The following is a 22,572-nucleotide window of genomic DNA, read 5'->3' as shown; positions in this document are numbered from 1 at the left end:
CACCAGAACTGGTGCAGTCGAGAACCGGCGTTTCAACTCCTGGAACGCGGCTTCGCACCGATCCAACCAGGTGAAGGGGACTTTTGTGGAGGTCAGGGCAGTCAGGGGGCTAACTACCTGACTGTAACCTTTGATGAACCTCCTGTAAAAATTTGCAAAGCCGAGGAACTGCTGTAGTTTCCTGCGGCTTGTTGGTTGGGGCCAATCTCTCACCGCCGCAACCTTAGCCGGATCAGGGGCGACGGAGTTGGAGGAGATGATGAACCCCAGGAAGGACAAAGAAGTGCGGTGGAACTCGCACTTCTCGCCCTTCACAAACAGCCGGTTCTCCAACAACCGCTGTAGGACCTGACGTACATGCTGGACATGGGTCTCAGGGTCCGGGGAAAAGATGAGTATATCGTCCAGATATACGAAGACGAACCGATGCAGGAAGTCCCGCAAGACGTCATTTACCAAAGCTTGGAACGTCGCGGGGGCGTTAGTGAGGCCGAACGGCATGACCAGGTACTCGAAATGACCTAACGGGGTGTTGAACGCCGTCTTCCATTCGTCTCCCTTCCGGATCCGAACCAGGTGGTACGCATTTCTAAGATCCAATTTCGTAAAGATTTGGGCTCCATGCAGGGGCGTGAACACTGAATCCAACAGAGGTAACGGGTATCGGTTGCGAACCGTGATCTCGTTCAGCCCTCTGTAATCAATGCATGGACGGAGTCCGCCGTCCTTCTTGCCCACAAAAAAGAAACCAGCACCCATCGGGGAGGTGGAGTTCCGGATCAGCCCGGCAGCTAAAGAGTCCCGGATGTAGGTCTCCATTGATTCGCGTTCCGGACGTGAGAGGTTGTACAACCTACTGGACGGGTACTCAACGCCCGGGACTAAATCGATGGCACAATCATACGGTCGGTGCGGAGGAAGAGTGAGCACCAGATCTTTGCTGAAAACGTCAGCAAGATCATGGTACTCCTCTGGCACCGCCGATAGATTGGGGGGGACTTTGACCTCCTCATTAGCTGTAGTGCCAGGGGGAACCGAGGATCCTAAACACTCCCGCTGGCAGGTTTCGCTCCACTGCGTCACAACCCCGGACGGCCAATCGACCCGGGGATTGTGCTTCACCATCCATGGAAAACCCAAGATCACTCGGGAGGTAGACGGTGTTACATGGAACACTATCTCCTCCCTGTGATTCCCAGATACAACCAAGGTCACTGGTTGTGTCTGATGTGTGATTAATGGAAGCAGGGTGCCATCTAGTGCTCGCACCTGCACTGGTGCCGGCAGAGCCACCAGAGGGAGCCCTACTTCCTTTGCCCATCTGCTGTCCAGCAGATTCCCTTCTGACCCCGTGTCTATCAGTGCTGGGGCGTGAAGGGTTAACTCCTCACAAAGGATTGTTACTGGGATTCGTGCCGATCTGCGGGGTCTTTCCGCGTGTGTGTTATGGCCCACCCTTAGCCCAGTTTCTAAGGACGGGCGTTGTAGTTTGACCGTTCAGGGCAGTCCCTCTGCATGTGCTCACAAGAGCCGCAGACAAAACACTCCCCGCGGGCCAGCCTCCTTTGTCTGATATTTGATCTTAATTTGGCCCTGCTTGTGTCCATAGCCTCCTCAGCAGGGGGAGCTGTAGCCACACCGGAGCTCTCTGGCAGTGGAGCGTGGGGACGACGTTACCTTGTCGGAACTGGAAGGGGGAGGGATGGCTCGTGCCCGGTCACGCCCCCCGGCCTGCTCCCGACGATGCTCATTCAAACGGTTGTCTAAGCGTATAACCAAATCGACAAGCCCGTCAAAATCCCGCGGTTCCTCCTTAGCCAGTAGGTGCTCCTTGAGGACCGGTGACAGTCCATTTACAAAGGCGGCGCGGAGCGCAACGTTATTCCAGCCGGACCACGCTGCCGCGATGCGGAAGTCGACTGCATACTCGGCTGCGCTACGGCGCCCCTGTCTCATCGACAGCAGCACGTTTGAAGCGGTCTCGCCTCTGTTGGGATGATCAAACACTTGTTTGAACTCCCGTACAAACCCAGTATAAGACGTTAGGAGCCGTGAGTTCTGCTCCCAAAGCGCCGTAGCCCATGCGCGTGCCTCTCCTCGAAGCAGATTAATAACATAAGCTACCCGGCTAGCGTCTGATGCGTACATGACAGGGCGCTGTGAAAAGACGAGCGAACACTGCATGAGGAAGTCCGCGCACGTCTCGACACAGCCCCCGTACGTTCCGGAGGGCTTATGTATGCTTCAGGGGATGGTGGGGGAGTTCGTTGAACGACCAGTGGTACGTCTGATTCAGGCCCAGGACCAGCCAGAGGAGGAGCTGCAGCAGCGCCCTGATCGTGCGCTTCCACCCTGGCGGCGAGAGCCTCCACTCTCCGATTAAGGAGGACATTCTGCTCGGTCACTAAATCCAACCGAGCCGTGAAGGCGGTTAAGATCTGCTGCAGCTCACTCAACACGCCTCCCGCTGACGCCTGCGCCCCCGGCTCTTCCATTGGCCGTTCACGCTCGAGCTGACGCCCCTCGGAATCCATGAAGATGGCCGAGAAATCCTGTTGGGAAGGTGTCGTAGCACGGACCCACAACAGGGGGCGCAAATGAACGGACAATGAGTAAGCCAAAAGGTAACAATTTAATGTTGTGACAATACACAACTAAATATACAGAAATTGCAAAGTCAATTAACACCAGGTGACGTGTGGGCAGGCTCGAAGATAGAAGACCCCGACGAGAGAGAGGCCGCGTCCCACACGGCCTCCACCACCAACGGTCTGAAGAACACCGGAGCCACCAAGTCCCGAGTCCCCAGGTGACCTCTGTCTTCGGCTGTCGAACCTGGTACTGCTGGCAAAAAGCAGAGACAAGATGAATGAGTGTAAGTCCTTACACTCAGTGGTCTACAGTCTGTACACAGTCAGGAGGAGGACCTCCACCTCCGAATCACACACTCGTGCAGCTCCTTGTGTAACCACTTATCTGTAGCGCAGTCGTCGTCGTCACACGCCAATTCCCCAGATAAGGGCGAACACCACAGGATACCGGCTGCAACAGAAGTTCAGAATTCACTCAACAATATGAGTCAGCAGAGAAGTTACCTCTCGGTAGTCTATTTCTCGGCGGGGAGGTGGAGTTGCAGTCCGGCTTAAGTACTGGTGTAGATGAGTGACAGCTGGTGTGATGAGTGACAGCTGTCACTTCCTCTGGGTCTGGCGCCCTCTCGTGCTTGGAGCCCGCACTCCAAGCAGGGCGCTCTGGTGGTGGTGGGCCAGCAGTACCTCCTCTTCAGCGGCCCACACAACATAGTCAAAATTTTGTTAGCAAAGAAAGTCATGAAGTCATTACTAGTTAAAGTTAATGGAATACTCAGCTCAATAGAGCTCTGACTCTTTGTCAGCCTGGCTACAGTGCTGAAAAGAAACCTGGGGTTATTCTTATTTTCTTCAATTAGTGATGAGTAGAAAGATGTCCTAGCTTTACGGAGGGCTTTTTTATAGAGCAACAAACTCTTTTTCCAGGCTAAGTGAAGATCTTCTAAATTAGTGAGACGCCATTTCCTCTCCAACTTACGGGTTATCTGCTTTAAGCTACGAGTTTGTGAGTTATACCACAGAGTCAGACACTTCTGATTTAAAGCTCTCTTTTTCAGAGGAGCTACAGCATCCAAAGTTGTCTTCAAAGAGGATGTAAAACTATTGACGAGATACTCTAACTCCCTTACAGAGTTTAGGTAGCTACTCTGCTCTGTGTTGGTATATGACATTAGAGAACATAAAGAAGGAATCATATCCTTAAACCTAGTTACAGCGCTTTCTGAAAGACTTCTAGTGTAATGAAACTTATTCCCCACTGCAGGGTAGTCCATCAGGGTAAATGTAAATGTTATTAAAAAATGATCAGACAGAAGGGAGTTTTCAGGGAATACTGTTAAGTCTTCTATTTCCATACCATAAGTCAGAACAAGATCTAAGATATGATTAAAGTGGTGGGTGGACTCATTTACTTTTTGAGCAAAGCCGATAGAGTCTAATAATAGATTAAATGCAGTGTTGAGGCTGTCATTCTCAGCATCTGTGTGGATGTTAAAATCGCCCACTATAATTATCTTATCTGAGCTAAGCACTAAGTCAGACAAAAGGTCTGAAAATTCACAGAGAAACTCACAGTAACGACCAGGTGGACGATAGATAATAACAAATAAAACTGGTTTTTGGGACTTCCAATTTGGATGGACAAGACTAAGAGACAAGCTTTCAAATGAATTAAAGCTCTGTCTAGGTTTTTGATTAATTAATAAGCTGGAATGGAAGATTGCTGCTAATCCTCCGCCACGGCCCGTGCTACGAGCATTCTGACAGTTAGTGTGACTCGGGGGTGTTGACTCATTTAAACTAACATATAATCCTGCTGTAACCAGGTTTCTGTTAGGCAGAATAAATCAATACGTTGATCAATTATTATATCATTTACCAACAGGGACTTAGAAGAGAGAGACCTAATGTTTAATAGACCACATTTAACTGTTTTAGTCTGTGGTGCAGTTGAAGGTGCTATATTATTTTTTCTTTTTGAATTTTTATGCTTAAATAGATTTTTGCTGGTTATTGGTGGTCTGGGAGCAGGCACCGTCTCTACGGGGATGGGGTAATGAGGGGATGGCAGGGAGAGAGAAGCTGCAGAGAGGTGTATAATTATATATGTATATTCCTGACCTAGCACTTTTTAAATCTAAGTTAAAGACTTATTTATTTAAACTGGCTTTTAACACTTAGTGGGGAGGTGACGTGTTCTGTTATTTTTATGTTTTTTTTTTTTTATGTGTTGTTTTAAAATTTTATTTTATATGTGTTTTATTTTTGTAAATTTGTGTTTTTAATGTTAAGCACTTTGGACACCAGTCGGTGCTGTAAAGCGCTTTATAAATAAATGTTGATTGATTGATTGATTGATGCCAATACTTTTACTGCAGAATGAAGGACTAACTGTTGTGTGGGCCGCTGAAGAGGAGGTACTGCTGGTCCACCACCACAAGATGGTGCCCTGCTTGAAGTGCGGGCTTCAAGCACGAGAGGGCGTCGGAGTGACCGGGAGTGACAGCTGGTACGGATGATGAGTGACAGCTGTCACTCATCATCCGTACCAGCTGTCACTCATCCACCACTCACCACCATCACCATAAAGGCCGGACTGCAACTCCACCTCCCCGCCGAGAAATCAGCTACCAAACAAGGTAATTTTCTCTGCTGTGGTTATTCGTTGTCTGAAAACAGTGGTCTGTGTGCAGCCGTGTTCCTGCTGGGTCTATTGAAGGCTGGATTGGCGGACAGTGAGAGGACGACGGTCTTCGTCTCTCACTCCATCCAGGAAGGAGACCAACAGGAGCTGCACGGGTGACATTGTATCTGGAGGTGGAGGTTCTCCCTCCCGGAGGAACTACTCAGGGAACAATTACTGGGTGTGTCTTCACACACCCACCATTAACTGTTTCTGTTTCTGCCAGCAGTACCTGGTCTGACAGCTGGAGACGGTGACCACCTGGGACCCAGGACTTGGCGGCTCCGGTGTTCTTCAGATCCGTTGGCGGTGGAAGCCGTGTGGGATCCGGCTCTTCTCTGGACAGACGTCTTCTATCCTCGAGCCTGCCCACACTTCACCTTGTGTATGATTGACTGTACTCCTCAACTGCAATTGTCTGTATTCCGTTGTGCAATTCACAACATTAAATTGTTACTTTTTGGCTCATCCATTGTCCGTTCATTACCGCCCCCTGTTGTGGATCCGTGTCACTACACCTTCCCAACACTAACCTTTATGGTCTTGGTGCTTTCTGAAATTGGACTCTACCCAAGTACCTAAGGTGATGATTGGATGTATTTGGTAGGTCTGTCTAGACCGTACTAGGGTACCAATAGCTTGTTTTTGTGTCAAATGAGTTGTTATGTATGGGGATTCAGATGAGATGCACTAATTTTATTGTTTGAGTACATCAGCTATGTCGCTGTGACCCACTAGGGTGCTTCTCTGGGCATGTGCCTTCGGGTTGAGGACACGAGTAAATAGAAAAGGCCAAGGGGGCACCCATGTATCCCCTGGTTTTGTCAGATAGGTCTGTTTTTGGGAAGAGGGGATGGAACAGTTTTCAACCTGGGTGGCTTCAAATCATGACCCAGAGCTCCATAGATTCTGGTGGGTGCAGCAACATATGGCAGCAATGCAGGCTCCCAGATTGGACCTGACCTCTACTAAAAGAGCCACATAATCAAGGCAATGAGTGCAACATGCAGCCAGAACTGCTCAGTTAGTGACAAAAGTATGAACCTTTGAAAAGTATTATCCAAAGTACACTGATCATTTTCAGGGATGGGGCCATTAAATTCACAAGGATCATTAGCAACGATTGGAACTTATTTCCCCGATCAATGAGTGAATACATTCCATCTACTCAATTAAAAAAAGGGTGATGCTATGTTACAGAACATCGAAAGTTTCTGTAGACACATTTTAAAGACAAACCTGTGTCAACAGACTTTGTCTGTAGCTGCTTCCCAGTTCGGTATAGGATACCCCAGATATACAGGGTTCAAACTTTCCCTCAATGCCCATCACATCTGACAGGGTGTCCAAGAAGAAGAGGAGGTTCATTATTTAATGTGGGTAGCCAAGAAAGCACTTTATTAGCAGCTTACGAGTATTTCCAGAAGGGCCCACGGCACGTGTCTTTCATTCCTCCCCAGCACATCTGTTCAAGTTGACAGTTGGGAGCTTGGCTGCAATCGGTAAGTGAACCCGGATCGCTGGCATCCCAGTCCAACATCAAAGATCCATCGAAGATTCTAACGACTGTTAAAAGTCATTGTGTTTCTGTTAAAGGTGTTAATATTTGGAATAAGTGCCCTGATAACATTAAATCACTCTGTAACTTGGTTGGCTTTAAAAGTCTCTATAAAAATGATGTATTTACTTGTTATATCATGATGAATTAGGTTTATTGATTTTGTTTGGTTTTTGGTGTGCTGCTGTTCACATGTTTGTGTTTTGACATTTTACTTCAGTGATTCATTTATATTTTGTATTAGTTATCATGGGTATATGTATATTTTTATATACATATGTATAATTTTTGTTTTTTGGTTAAAGGGGTGGGCGTTTATAAGCTTTTGCTTCTCCCTACATCCTTTCGGGCACGTGGGTATGTTGTTAAATTGTTTTCTTTATGAGTTTTTTTTATTTTGAGTCTGTGTGTGCCAAATAAATTCATTCATTCATTCAACATGCAAACCATTACGCCACCACCTTCCATAATGTCAGTGGTTAAATGTCAATGCTCACCACCCTTTGACCCGTAGGAAAAGAAGGAACTTCCCCCATGCTTAAGCTTTACTACAGAGAGCATTGGAAAACATTGGACAGGACTTGCACCCAGGTATGGTGCAGTACTTTGAAAATCTCAAGTTTCCGTTTACAGTAATCTTACACTGCAAAGAATTGTTTGGTTGTGTGCTACCAGGAGCTACCGGGCTACTGGCTGGTTACAACAGAAGCCTTATAGGCACGACCTGTGATACAAACCAAGGCGAGTCTCTATGAGGTTGTGCAATCATGAACACTGAAGTGATTTATCTGACATTTCATTGATGCAACAGAAATGTTCATATGCATTGTTTGTTGTCCAATTAGTGAGTGGAGCAAACGGGTGGCTACTGACACATACATACAGTCATTACAGACATTGTCAGTTTCCCCTGCAAGTGCAAAGCAGAATCCATCGGCTTCTGGCAAGGATTTTCAAAGGGGTCTTCACTGTTCTGGGCAACTCCATCCTCACCCACCAGCAGACAGCAATGAAGAATATGACATGGTAGTACATCCCCGGTAGTGTCCACCTTGCAACATTGCTCTCCATATACAAGTACGAGGTCTGTTAGAAAAGTATCCGACCTTTTTATTTTTTTCAAAAACTATATGGATTTGAATCATGTACGCTTGCATCAGACAAGCTTGAACCTTCGTGCACATGCGTGAGTTTTTTCACGCCTGTCGGTTGCGTCATTCGCCTGTGGGCAGGCTTTGAGTAAGCACTGGTCCACCCCCCTTGTCGGATTTTTATTGTCAGGGAAATGGCTGAGAGGCTGCCGCTTTGCTCCATGAATTTTTTTTTTCAGAAACTGTTAGAGACAGCCAGTTGGAAACCATTCGAAAGATTCAGATGGAATTCAGTGAAGATTCTGTCAGTATCACACGGATTAAGGACCATTAAAACTAGATTAAAAACGGCCCACGGCGGTGGAGGGCGCACCGCGCCCCGAGTGGCCATCAACAGGCTGGAACGAGCAGATCACTTCCAAATTTAAGGCTCTGTTGATGCAGGACGTCGTGTGACTAGCAGAGAAGTTTCAGAAGAGGTCGGGATCAGCACTTTATCGGCACATTCCACTGTTAAAGGAGATTTTGTAAGGAAAGACGTGCAGACGGATTCGCGCTTCAGGATGCAGCCGCTCACAGCCACTGGACAAACAACACCTCCATGTTGGAAGTCTCACAGGACAAGTTGGAACATGCCCAGCTGTTAAACAATTTCTCGGATACTCACTCGACTGAAAAGCCACCGAAAGCCGTCTGAATCTTCTGAATGGTTTCCAACACGGAGGTGTTTTTTTTTTTTTGCGCGTAATGAGCGGCTCTGTGCCGACGCGCGAAATCCTCTGCACGTCTTTCATTACAAAATCTCCTTTAACAGTGGAATGTGCCACAAAAGTGCTATGTCCAGCTCTCTTGCCATTTCTTTGGTAGTCACACGATGTCCCGGCTCAACACAGCGTTCAGTTTAGAAATGATCTGGTCGTTCCAGCCTGTAGATGGCCGCTCGGTGCGCCGCGCACCCTCCGCCGCTGTGGACCATCTTTAAAAAGGTTTTAACACTCCTTAATCCGTGTGACGCCGACAGAATCTTCACCGAAATCCATCTGAATCTTTCGAATGGTTTCCAACTGGCTGTCTCTAACAGTTTCTGAAAAAAATTTCATGGAGCAAAGCTGCAGTCTCTCAGCCATTTCACTGACAATAAAAATCCGACGAGGGGGGTGGACCAGTGCTCACTCAAAGCCTGCCCACAGGCGAATGACGCAACCGACAGGCGTGAAAAAACTTACGCATGCGCACAAAGGTTCAAGCTTGTCTGATGCAAGCGCACATGATTCAAATCCATATAGTTTTTGAAAAAATAAAAAGGTACAATAGTTTTCTCACAGACCTCGTATATTTGCTTAGGAAAATATGTCGCCAAGCGACTGTTGCTGTGCAATTAACAGTTTACACTGGCTTCACATTTGAAAGTGTTTAGAAGGATTTGGTGAATCTCATGTCCAAATTTCATGCTTTTATCCTTATTTGAGCAGTTTTTGCACCCAGCACCCTGGACGAGTAAATTTCTTAAATGAAGCTGTAAAGCAATTTCTCCAAATAGTGCAGCAGATAAGAGAATATTTAGAACAGAATCCTGCAAATGGTGATACAAGCATGAAATTTGGCACAAATGCTCCTGAGACATTCCTCTTTGGCCGCTTGAGTTTTCAATAGGCAGCCAGGTCAATAGGCACAGGGGTCAAAATTAAAAGATGCTCCAGTCATATAGAAAACTACACCACATTATTTGCCTGATCATATAGATTCCAAAAAGGTATAGTTTGGACTATCTCTGAACGTTACAGAGTTATGGGGTAAAAACCACAAGAATGGTGACAAAGGTCAATTTCAGTTTATACAGAGGTCAAAAGTTAAAGTTGCCCCGTTTTTGTCATAGATAGTCCGAACTATACCTTTTTGGAATCTTTATGATCAGACAAATAATGTGGTGTAATTTTCAATTTGATTGGAGAATCTTTAAATTTTGGCCCATGTGTAATTCTTCATTTGACCCCTACCTGGCTAGTAAGTAAGACCCTTCGGCTGCTCCCTTGTTTGCACTTGGGGTCACCACAGCAAATCCAAAAGATTTCCACGGGCTCAGATTTTCGTACCCCTAATCAATTTTTCCCCAAATCTTCCACAAGAACAACAGGACAATTTATTTGAATTAAATTACTGCATCCAAGATCATTGTGACCCCATTCCTCTCATCCATTTTGAGGATTTTCACACCACAGAGGACAATATACACTGGACCCCTGATACAGCACACTTTATCCTGCAACACTGGGCCAGGACGTTAAACTTATAAGACCCCTGAACACAAAAAAGAGGGGCCCAAGTGGCCAGTTGTTTTTTTTTTTTTTTTCAAAAGAGTAATGTCTAAGGAGTATTTGTGCCGAATTTGGTGCTTGTATCACCATTTGCAGGATTATTTCAGTTATCTGCTGCACTAAAAGACTGTCAAAAAGGCTTAAATTGCTAAAGCATTATTTAGGTTGATTGTTGCTGATATTTGAAATTATATAGGAGCTGCCCTACTGAGAAGCACTGAATGTCTGTGGAACTTTTGTGGTGATATAGAGACACTGACTTGAACATGATGTGCACAGGCCACCAGCATCAGCTCATGTGACTGTTTGCACCCGTACACTTCTGACCAGAGGGGTGGTTAAACAAATAACTTGTCTACATAAACACGGACAGACACATGCACACACTAGCAACACACATGGGAGCGTGATCAACACCACGGCAGATTATCAAGATCCTGCAGGGAAAGACAGATGGTTTTAATAATAAATAGCATCACTGATCTGTTCTCAGGCGTCCGAGATAAAGACAGAGCAAAGCAACAGCTGACAAACTCAAACATTCCACATCCCTGAGTGCTACATTATCCGTGCCACACCAAGTCGCAGTGTGAATCAATAAAAGGAATTAGATTATTGGATCCAGAGCTATTAAGATGCTGCATTATGCTCCTTGTTTTAGATGTGTTTTGTTGTGGCAACTAAATTATTTTCACTGACTCATTGTGCACCACTTTTGTTTCATATATTCAAGCAAATCAGCCTCCAAATGTACGTAAGTAGAAAAACCTGTCCGCACGAGTGGGACTGATAGATTTTATATGCAGGTCCAAAATGAAAACAAGTGCAGGATGTTTTAATGATATCTGCTTCCTAAATGCTAAATTACTGCAGTTCAGTTGAGTTACACTTAAAATGGCAATGAGTGGGATTCATGTGTGTAGCGTCTGCAAATTGAGTCCATTTTAATGAAACTTGCTGAAAATGTTTCGAAATACTAAGTGCGACAGTTTATGCGTGATCCAATAATTCCTGTGCATGTGCATTGCACAAAGTGCATTTTGCTTACGACTTTCAGAATTGTGCATTTGCGTTTTGGTTAGGGCCCCTTCACACATAGTGCGAATTTGGTCAAAGTGCACACAAAGTGCACATGAAGCAGGAATCATATGCAAAACATGTAAATTTGTAGCTGCCTCGAACACCTCGTACACCTGTTGCTACAACTATTTACGCACACCAGCGGCTGAAAGACAGAGTGTGCACTGTGTGAGCCCATCGAATCCTTTAGCGGCAGGTGTCAGCCAAATTCCAGCTGACACACACGAACATCTAACACCGCTCGTGTGGCACTTAGAAGATGTGTGGCCATTCACGCTGTCATCACGACGACACTCAGCAGACAATCACTGTCAAGCTGGATGTGAAATTTGTGCCCCGCTAGTGTGGCTTTGCAAAACAGCAACACATGTGAGGTGCCAGAGTGTCGGCTCCCCCGCACACACGTGGAGTGCGTGCGATTCGTGTGTGTGTTGAGCTAGCTCCCCATCGGTAACATGTGGTGCCCGGGGGGGGGACACTTACATGAGGTGCTGATATATGGATGTACAGATGGTGTGTTGGTGTGTGTGCTGAACTAACAGGGGGGGTGTCCACCCACAGCATGCACATTGACAGGCTGCCCGAGGTGACAACAGACCATCAGATCATAACACACAGTGGGCGATCTGACTGTCACGTCACCCATATGAGCTCTCTTCCACATGGACACGTGGGTCCAGCTGGACACACCGGACCAGTACATGTGGCCATGATAACAGTGCACTGCTTTATTAATGTCATTTCATGACTGTACGTCTGTGACCATGGGTCATCTACAGAGGAACAGATGGTTCATACTTGATAAGAGCACGTTTTTTTTTATGGTGTCTTGTTTTATTTTTTTTTAAATGTTTCCATCTCTTTGTTGATTTCAGGCATTTTCCTGCACTGTTTACAGGCCAGTGATGGTAGCTCAGTGGTAAGGCTTCGGGCTGGTAATCAGTGAAGTGCAGGTTCAAATCCTGTGATGTGGTTCCACAGGAACCAGCTGGTTTTTATTTTTTATTTATTCCACAGCAGTGGCGCGATGTGGCTCCACAGGTACCAGCTGGTTTTTTATTTTTTATTTATTCCACAGCAGTGGTGCGATGTGGCTCCACAGGTACCAGCTGTTTTTTATTTTTTATTTATTCCACAGCAATGGTGTGATGTGGTTACACATGCTCCAGTTGCTCGCAATGTCTTTGTGCACGAGCATGCCTGACACCTTCGCAGCAGGATCGTAAACGCCTGCCCATCGGTGCAATGTTTTCGTGATTCGCTAATTCAAACTGTTTTGCACTGTTTAGCCATAATTCAACTGGGCCCTTAGGCTTCCTCTGCATGAATGCCTTAGTAGATTTTGAGCAGTGTTTAGGGTCATTGTCTTGTTGAAAGATCCAGGCCCGGCGCAACTTCAACTTTGTCACTGATTCATGAACATTGTTCTCAAGAATCTGCTGATATTGAATGGAATCCATGTGACCCTCAACTTTAACAAGATTCCCAGTACCTGCACTGGCCACACAGCCCCACAACATGATGGAACCACCTCAAAATTTTACTGTAGGTAGCAAGTGTTCTTCTTGGAATGCTGTGTTCTTTTTCAGCCATGCATACCGCCCCTTTTTATGTCCAAATAATTCAATTTTAGTTTCAGTCCACAGCACCTTATTCCAAATGAAGCTGGCTTGTCCAAATGTGCTTTAGCATACCTCAAGCGACTCTGCTTGTGGCATGTATGCAGAAAAGGCTTCCTCTGCATTACAGCATCATACAGCATCTCTTTTTGCAAAGTGCGCTGTATAGTTGAACAATGCACAGAGACACTATCTGCAGCAAGATCATGTTGTAGGTCTTTGGAGCAGGTCTGTGGGCTGACTATGACTGTTCTCACCATCCTTCACTTCAGCTTATCTGAGATTTTTCTTGGCCTGCCACTTCGGGCCTTAACTAGTACTGTGCCTGCGGTCTTCCATTTCCTCACTATGTTCCTCAGAGTGGAAACTGACAGCTGAAATCTCTGAGATAGCTTCCCCTAAACCATGATGTTGACCAATCTTTGTTTTCAGGTCATTTGAGAGTCATTTGTTGAGGCTCCCATGATGCCACTCATTAGAAGAGATGCAAAGAGGGGAAACATTTGCAAATGGCCACCTTAAATACCCTTTCTCATGATTGGATTCACCTGTGTAAGGAGGTCAAGGGTCAATGAGCTTACCAAACCAAATGTGTTTTCCAGTAATTAGTGCTAAATGTATTCAAATCAATAAAATGACAAGGGTGCCCAAATTTATGCACCTGCCACCTGTTTAAATAATTATTGCACACTTTATGTAAATACTCATTTCACTTCTCAAATATCAATGTGTTTGTCTGCTATATGATATATTTAACAGAAATTTCTGATCCAGACAACCAATGATTTATAAAGGAAAATCATGAAAATTATCAGGGGTGCCCAAACTTGTGTGTGTGTGTGTGTGTGTATATATATATATATATATCATGGTTAGAACTGTTGCCTCACAGCAAGAAGGTCGTGAGTTCAATTCCCACCTGTGGCCTTTCTGTGTGGAGTTTGCATGTTCTCCATGTGTTTGTGTGGGTTCCCTCCAGGTATTCCAGCTTCCTCCCACATCCAAAAACATGCATTGGAAGCTTTAACTTGACTGTAGGTGTGCATGTGTTTGTTTGTCTATATGTGGCCCTGCGACAGACTGGCATCCTGTCCATGCTGTCCCACACCTCACGCCCTGTGACTGCTGGGATAGGCTCCAGATTTTGAAAATAAATGGATGAATAAATAAAATCTTTGGAACTCTTGAAAATCATGTCCTTAAATCTCAAAATGAAAATATTATTATTATTATTTTTTTATTTTTTATTATTATTTTTATTTATTTGAGCAAGTTAAAAACATTTATCTATTGTGCACATTCATCTTTTAGAGTCCGTACATTACTCAAAGGGAGTAGGATGAAGTAAAACGTATATTTTCTACCCCCTTTCACATGTATTATTTTCGGCTGTGCAGACAAGAATAAATAAAAAGATTTGAGATCATACATACCTATATAAACACACACCTTGCATTATACATATCAACATATATTTACATAAATACATTACTTCTATACACAAATACCCTTGCATACACAATACACACACTAAATTCAATGAGATTTGATAATAAAACAATTTTAACCCACATACATGCACCCATGGGCACCCAAGCCCATGCCTGCATGCACATTTCCCTATATTCGATTAGACTTGATGATATAATTTTTTATCCACATACATGCACCCGTGGGCAACCCGTGCCCACGCATGCATGCACGTTTCCCTGTATTCAATATGACATAATAATATAACAGTTTTTTTTATCCACACACATGCACCCATGGGCAACCTGTGTCCACGTGTGCATGCATGTTTCCCATACATTCGATATGACCCGATAATATAACAGTGTAAATCACACAACATGCACACCTGTATATATACTGAAAATTAGTTATTCAGTTTCATATTTTTTTAATATTTTAAGTTTTAAATTTCTTTTGAATTGATGTAATGTAGTACACACTTTGATATCCTCAGTTAGGTTATTCCATAAATCCACCCCATGTCTCGTAAGGCACATTTGTTTCTTGCTGTACGAGCACACTGTTTTTTTTAATTATATTTCCTTCTTAAATTGTAACCTCCCTCTCTTTCACTAAACAATTTTTGGAGGTTATCTGGTAGTAGGTTTTGTTTCACTTTGAAAATTATTTGTAGAGTTTTAAATTCTGCAAGATCTCTAAATTTTAGGATTTTGGATTGTAAAAACAGTGTACTCGTATTATCTCTGAAGCCTGCATTATGGATGATTCTTATTGCCCTTTTCTGTAGCTTAAAAAGTGTGTCTACATTACTTTTATATGTATTACCCCATACCTCAATGTCATAGCCAATATATGGTAGTATTAATGTGCAATAAATAATATATAAGGAATCCTGATCTAAGAAATGTTTGGCTTTCCCCATTATGGAAATACTTCTGGCCATTTTGGATTGTATGCTAGCAATGTGGGGTTTCCAGCACATCCTGTGATCGATTATTATTCCTAAAAATCTGTATTGATTAACCCTTTCAATAGGAACCATGTCAATTTTAAGATTTACTTTTGTTTTCATTTCTCGGTTTCCAAAGAGCATTAGTTTTGTCTTTGAAATATTAAGTGACAATTTATTACCATCACACCAATTTTTTAATTTAATAATTTCTAGTTGCATTTCGATCACAGGTTGTTCCAGGTTTTCCCCAGAACATACTATCGTTGTGTCATCAGCAAAGAGGATAAATTTCAGTTTTTCGGAGAGGGGTTGCAAGTCATTAATGTAAATTAAAAAAAGTTTAGGTCCTAAAACGGACCCTTGTGGAACTCCACAATGTATCTGTTTGAACAAAGATGTTTATTCTCCTATTTGTATATATTGTTGCCTGTTGTTTAAATAAGATTGGAGCCAATTTAGTGCAGTACCTCTTATGCCAATTTTTTCCAATTTACGTAATAATATGTTGTGATTAATAGTATCAAACGCCTTTTTAAGTCAATGAAGATCGCCATTGTATGTTTCTTTTTATCAATATTATTTGTTATTTCTTCCACTAAATCAATTAACGCTAAAGTTGTAGATCTATTTTTTCTAAAGCCATACTGGTTATCATTTAATATCTTGAACTTTTCAATGTATTGGTCTAACCGTACTGTATGTAGTTTTTCTAAAATTTTTGAGAACTGAGATAACACAGATATAGGTCATAATTTGAGAATAGATACTTATCTCCACTTTTATATATGGGTGTAATTTTGGCAATCTTCATTTGACTTGAAAACTCTCCATTAATAAATGATAAGTTATAGATATGACTTAGAGGTTTTGCAGTTTCATTAATGACTTACTTAATTATTGTAGTGTCCAACTTATTGCAATCTAATGATTTTTTTTGCCTTCAATTCATTAACAGTGTTTATTATTTCCATTTCATCTGTTGGTGATAGAAAGAATGAATTTAAGTTTGCTTGTTCAGCACCTGTTTCTGAGGCTGAATATGGCATTTTTATTTCAGCTGCCAATTCTGGCCCTATGTTGACAAAATAATGATTAAATGCATTTACTAGCTCTTCGTTGTTATAGATTTTTTTTTATCACTGTCAATGAAATAGTCCGGCAAAATACTACGGTTCTCCTTTTTCCTGATGACACTATTTATTACATTCCAGAGGCCTTTAATATTTCCCTTGTTTTGTTCTAGTTGTGTTTTATGATACATTTTTTTTTTACAATTCTGTAATACACATGTCAACTTATTTTTATATATTTTATATTTATTTTCTGTTTCGGTTTGTTCTTTCTTAATAAATACCCTGTATGCCGTTTTTTTCTTTTTACAGGCATTTATTAGACTACCTGTCTTCCATGGGTTGGTTTTAGCTTGTTGTTTGATTTGGATTGATTTCACAGGGCAACATTGATCATAGAGAGTCAAAAATTTATTCAAAAAAGTGTTATAAAATACATTCCCAGAGTTTGTTCAAAAGCAATTAAAAATACTGTGCCATACTAGATCAATCTGTATTGATTGATTTCTTTGAACTCAAAGAGATATCCAGTGACTAAGAAATGTATGTTCATCACCTGACATTCTAAATGCAGATAGCTGTAATGGTGATAATTAGTTGTTGTTATTTTATAGTGTGTAGGGGTGGGGGCCAAGTGGTTAATGCACTTGGTTTCAGTGCGGAAGGTTCCCGGTTCGAATCCCACCCTTACCACATTTCTCCATGTAATGTGGAGTTATTTGTGCAATTCAACATGCAGATCCAGCTTGGATTTGCTGTGGCGACCCCGAGTGCAAAAACAAGGGAGCAGCCGAAGGGACTTACTACTTACTTACATTTTATAGTGTGTGCACTTGGTGTAATCCATTTTTTTTTTGTTTATTATGTTTCTATTTAAATTACATTTTCATCTTTTCTTGTATTTGTAAACTGACAGCAGCCATCAGTTAACATATTTGCCCCCATTGTTTTCTCAAGATAATGGGAATTATTTTCTCAGAATTTCAAGAAAACCATCCTTTGTGTTCCTGACATATCAGAGCGTAATTATTTGGACACAGCCACAGCTTCATGGTGGAGAGGAACAAAGAAGGATTTTCATCCAAGAAAACAGTTCAACTTTAGGCTCAAGTCTCTTGTGTGTCTTCTGGCAAACACCATCTGAAAATTCACACATTGTGCAAAAGAAAAACCTTCTCTGTTCCACTGAAGCTGTGCAACAGACAAAAGCGGCACTGTGTACAGTTTCTCCAATCACAGCCACAGAAGCCGACAACTTGTTGAGAGTTGTCTTGGCTTGGTGGCGATCACTGTCACTCCATTTTTGAGAATAACCCACTCCAGACAGATTTACCATATGCTCCATAAAAAGGAACTGCTGTCTCAATGAGAAAAAATAATTTAACAATTTGCATAGATTTTTTTAAGTTATTTCAACTTTCAACTAAGTTAATACCACAACACTTCGCTAGTTAAGTTGAAATAATAAAATAATCTATGCAAACTGTTACATCAACACACTGTTTGTATTTGTTATTGATATATTATATATAACCATCCATGACATACTCAATCACATTGAAATGTTCATGGATCCATCCTCTGATTGGATTTGTCTGAGTAAAACTGGCTGTAAAAGTGATGATTTAGTTTTGTTATGCTTAAAGCTGCCCTGACATGCACACTGTTGTTTTGGCTTCAGTGTTTTTTAATGACAATTTATGCCATATTGTGGAGATTAGTTTTCACTGTGAGTTTAAAGGGCACTGTTTTAGAAAGTCACTCGGGAGGAGCTCGGAGTCGAGTCGCTGCTCCTCCACATCGAAAGGAGTCAGTTGAGGTGGCTCGGGCATCTTTTCCAGATGCCCCCTGGACGCTTCGCTGGAGAGGTGTTCCGGGCACATCCCATTGGGAGGAGGCCCCGGGGAAGACCCAGCCGGGACCGTCGTGTGCAATTTCTCTGGTTATCAAAAGAGCTGGACATCAGCCATTTCCGGCAGATTTCACTTTTAACAAGAAATTTTGTCATGGAAAGCCGCACGGAGGCTTCACGCATGACGATCGATTCGCTGATGAAGCGAGACAAAGGAACACCTCCGTTTCGGAGTGTTAGAGGACAAGTTGGGGACATGTCTATCTCGGCTTTCAGTGCTTACCAGCCCAGTGAGTATAAGAGAAATTGTGGAGAACTGGGCATGTCCCAACTTGTCCTCTGGCACTCTGAAACGGAGGTGTTCCTTTGTCTCGCTTCATCAGCAAATCGGTCGTGACGCGCGAAGCCTCCGCACGGCTTTCCATGACAAAATTTCTTGTTAAAAGTGAAATCTGCCGGAAAATGGTTGATGTCCAGCTCTTTTGATGGCGGCTCGGAGCGCGGCGCACCGTGCGCCATTGTGGGGCGTCCTTAAAGCTGTAGTAACACTCCTTATTCTCTGTGAAGCCCGTAAAATTTTCACCGAAAGCCAGATAAATTTTTCGAATGGTTTCCAGCTGCCTGTCTCTAACAGTTTCTGAAAAAATTCTGATGGAAAAAAAGCCCAAATCATTCCGCCTTTTCCTCGCAATGAAACAACGACTAGAGGGGTGGACCAGTGCTCACTCAAAGCTTGCCCACAGGCGAATGACGCAAACCGACAGGCGTGGAAAAAACTCACGCATGCGCACGAGGTTCAAGCTTGTCTGACGTAAAAACATATGAATCAAATCCATATAGTTTTTGAAAAAAATAAAAAGGTACGATACTTTTCTCACAGACCTCGTATTTTAGAAATTTTAATATACATAAGCCTGATTTCCTTTTAAAAAAAATAATAAACTCTAAGTGCAAAAGCTTAAGGGTGCAACAAACTTTTAACATCGGAGTGTATTTGGACTGAAGGCAACTGAAGTTTAAATTTTGGCCACGGCAGGTTATAAGCCCAATGATGTACGGTGGAGACATGAGCAGTGAAAGGAGTGCAGGAGAAACAAAATGAAAATGTAAGATGAGGCTGAGTGGGGAGGAGGTGGGAGAAAGTCCCCCCCCAAGAATGACACTCATCAAGAGTTTAAAAATGTAGCATATTGCAATACATGTCACATTTAGGTTTTAATAGTCAAGCATTTCTTTCTTTACGTCAGAGCTTCAGCGAATGTGTTGGTTGCAGTGAGTGCTGCTGAATGACTTCCTGCATTCTGAGGATATGAGGATCTGACCACAGTCTGCACATAAAAAAAACAAAACAAAACCCACAGTGATGTCCTCTAGGGTTCACTCACAGCCAGGAAGAAGCATCTGTTCACATCAAGCACACAGAGTTTGTCATCTGATCCTCAAATACACAAGCAGATCAGCAGGTTGAGTGAATGTGCAAGAAACTAGTGAGGGAAACCACCAAGACACCCATGGCGCTTTGAAGGAGTTCCAGGCTTCTGTGATTGTAACTTGAGAAACTCAGCCTGGTGGAACCTGCTGCCTGTTGCCATAGCTTCACGGTGGAGAGCACGGGGGAGGACCTTCTTATCAAGAATTTAAATTTCAAGGGAGATGAAGCTGAGATGTGATCTCTGTCTTTGTCATTCCATCACAAAACCTGTAACTGGTGGTGCAAAAGATGAGTTTTGTGTTTGGCACAGCCACAAAAGCCTCTAAACTCAAGAGTTCTTACTGGTGCCTTGGTGCTTCCCTCACTTGTCTCCTTCTTGCTGGTCACTCACTTTCTTGAGAACTGCCTAGCTCCAGATTCACCATGAGTATCATTCTCTTTGTATTTCTCAATGATTTGATGTCAATGGAGTCCAAGACATACCTCCTGACTCACAAATTTAACATATTTGTATAAATAATCTCCTGACGTTCTCAAGAAACTGGCTGTAAAAGTGAATTATTTGTATTCATCAGAATTCCTACGCTTAGTTTGTCTAGTTACTTATGGAGAGACAAAAACAGCTTTTATTGCAAAATCTTTAATGCAATGTTTTTGTGAAGCGCTTGAATTAATTTTTTTGTTCAATTTATTTTCATTTATATAGCGCAAAAATCACAACAAAGTTGCCTCAAGGCACATCACACAGGTAAGGTCTAACCTTACTAACCCCCAGAGCAACAGTGGGTAAGGAAAAAACTCCCTCTGAGGAAGAAACCTCAAGCAGACCAGACTCAAAGGGGTGACCCTCTGCTTGGGCCATGATACAGACATAAATTACAGAACATTCACAAACGAATATACAGGAGGGTCAGGAGGGTCTCCAGCACAATTACCACAACCATCTCTGGATTGAGCTGCACCTTAAACAGAGAGGAGAAAAAAAAAAAAAAAACAGAATCAGGCATCAGAAGACAAGAAATACAGTATAATTTATCAGCATTAAACACAATAAAAACAGGAAATCCTAAGGTGATCGTCCAAATGCTTATGAACCTGTTTCCTTACAGTAAACACACACACGTGGGCCATGTCACGTGCTCTCTAAGCACCTGGACGCACAGTTACGCAGCTGTTTATTTGCTGCAGATTAAATAAGAATAATCAAACTTTGCACCCTGCGGAGGCTCTAAAAATGACAGTTTTCAGGATCCATTAGTGTGCGTGTGTGTGTGTGTTGTGTGAGAGAGAGCTGCAGGTCTGGCCCCTGATCGATGACAGCCGCCCGTCACACGCGCGCCACCGGCCGCGCGCCCCGGCCTGTAGGTCACGTGCGATCCGATGCCGTTCCAGCTTTCTTGTTTAAACCGTGATGACCGTCGTTACCTTGACGCTGTGTGGGCTGGTCTGTGTCTCGGCCTCGATGCGGACGTGCGCCCCGCTGTTCTCCCTGCGAATCCCGGTACGAGTTGTTGCGGGAGTGCCGGCTCTGGTAGGCGATGACGGACGGGATGGTTTCGGCCGCATCGGTCTTGATGAAGAGCCCGTGCAGGCGTGGTGGCGGTGCCCTGAGAGATGGTGGTGGTCTGGTGCGGGGAATTGGACTCGTCTGAGTCTCGGCAGTAGATCACCCCGCTCTGAGAGACGTGGATACTGGGAGCGCAGCCCATGCCTCAGCCGGCACGCGCCTCCGGATGATCCCAGATAAGAAACGGCGGCGCTTTGGGTACCACCGTCCTCCTCCTCCCTCTCTTCCACAGCTGCCTGCGCGCAGGCTGCTCTCCGCCGCGCACCTCCGGTCGAGCACATGAAGGGAAAACGTGAGGTGGAGATGATCGAACGCACGCGCGTCCTCAGCCTCAGATCGCAGCAAAGGTGTGAGGACAAACCTTGGCCTGTACCACGCGCACATAGGACGGAGCAATACACATGGATGCTCGATCTTCACCACCACCACCTCTGCTCGTGTCCTCCGCGCTCACATCTTGGGCGGGAGGAATATCTGGATTCACAGAATTCCCATTTGGAGTGTCTTAATTTATTCTCCTTCCACATGATTGGCTACAGTCCATAACTCTCTCTCTCTCTCTCCTCTCTCTCTCTCTCTCTCTCTCTCTCTCTCTCTCTCTCTCATCTCTCTCTCTCGCTCTCTCTCTCGTATATCCTGGGGGTCCATTGCCTGCATCACTCCAGGGTTCTCCAATTTAGTATAAAATTCCCAGCTGGCATGGAATTTCTTAATTCACTTTTCAGATCTTTAAAGTTATGGTGTGTATGGTTGAGTACCATCTAGTGGTGAGATTGCAGATTGAATTTGCCAATGCAAGTCATGTTTTTGTTGTCCTTTGGTGTTTTCGCTTCCCTTGGCTTCTCGTGTGAAAAGCATTCAAATTATTTAAAAACAGTGCTTGTACTTACTTAAATATTTCACTTTGTGTAACATGATCTTGCTTTTTGAGTAAATTAAACTCAGAATTTTTGATCGACTTGAACTAATTGCAAATTAAGTAAGCAAAACTTCAAAGGCATAACTTAAGCACAACTTAAAAGAATTAAGTAATTATTCATTCATTCATTCATTTTTTACCGCTTAGTCCATTTAAGGGTCGCGGGGGGCTGGAGCCTATCCCAGCAGCCACAGAGCGCGAGGCGGGGTACACCCAGGACAGGACGCCAGTCTGTAACAAGTCTGTCACACACCCACACGCACACCTACAGACAATTTAAAGATTCCAATCCACCTAACCCGCATGTCTTTGGATGTGGGAGAAAACCGGAGCACCCGGAGAAACCCACGCAAACATGGGGAGAACATGCAAA

General features: G+C 43.7%; 1 protein-coding gene across 1 annotated transcript in view; it reads right to left on the bottom strand.

Annotated features, from left to right (window-relative positions):
* The window catches only part of pde8b (phosphodiesterase 8B), a 155,077-nt gene extending 133,533 nt beyond the window's left edge, over positions 1–21,544 (bottom strand). Inside the window, 3 exon segments of the mRNA XM_034192259.1 lie at positions 21,139–21,207; positions 21,209–21,304; positions 21,306–21,544. Coding sequence (XP_034048150.1) covers positions 21,139–21,207; positions 21,209–21,304; positions 21,306–21,422 — 282 coding nt within the window. The 5' untranslated portion in view covers positions 21,423–21,544.
* Between the last annotated feature and the right edge of the window lie 1,028 nt (positions 21,545–22,572).

Source organism: Thalassophryne amazonica, chromosome 17, assembly GCF_902500255.1.
Source record: "Thalassophryne amazonica chromosome 17, fThaAma1.1, whole genome shotgun sequence".
Classification (NCBI taxonomy): Eukaryota; Metazoa; Chordata; class Actinopteri; order Batrachoidiformes; family Batrachoididae; genus Thalassophryne; species Thalassophryne amazonica.
Note: the sequence above shows the minus strand (reverse complement) of the source record. Positions and strands in the feature narration are given on the sequence as shown.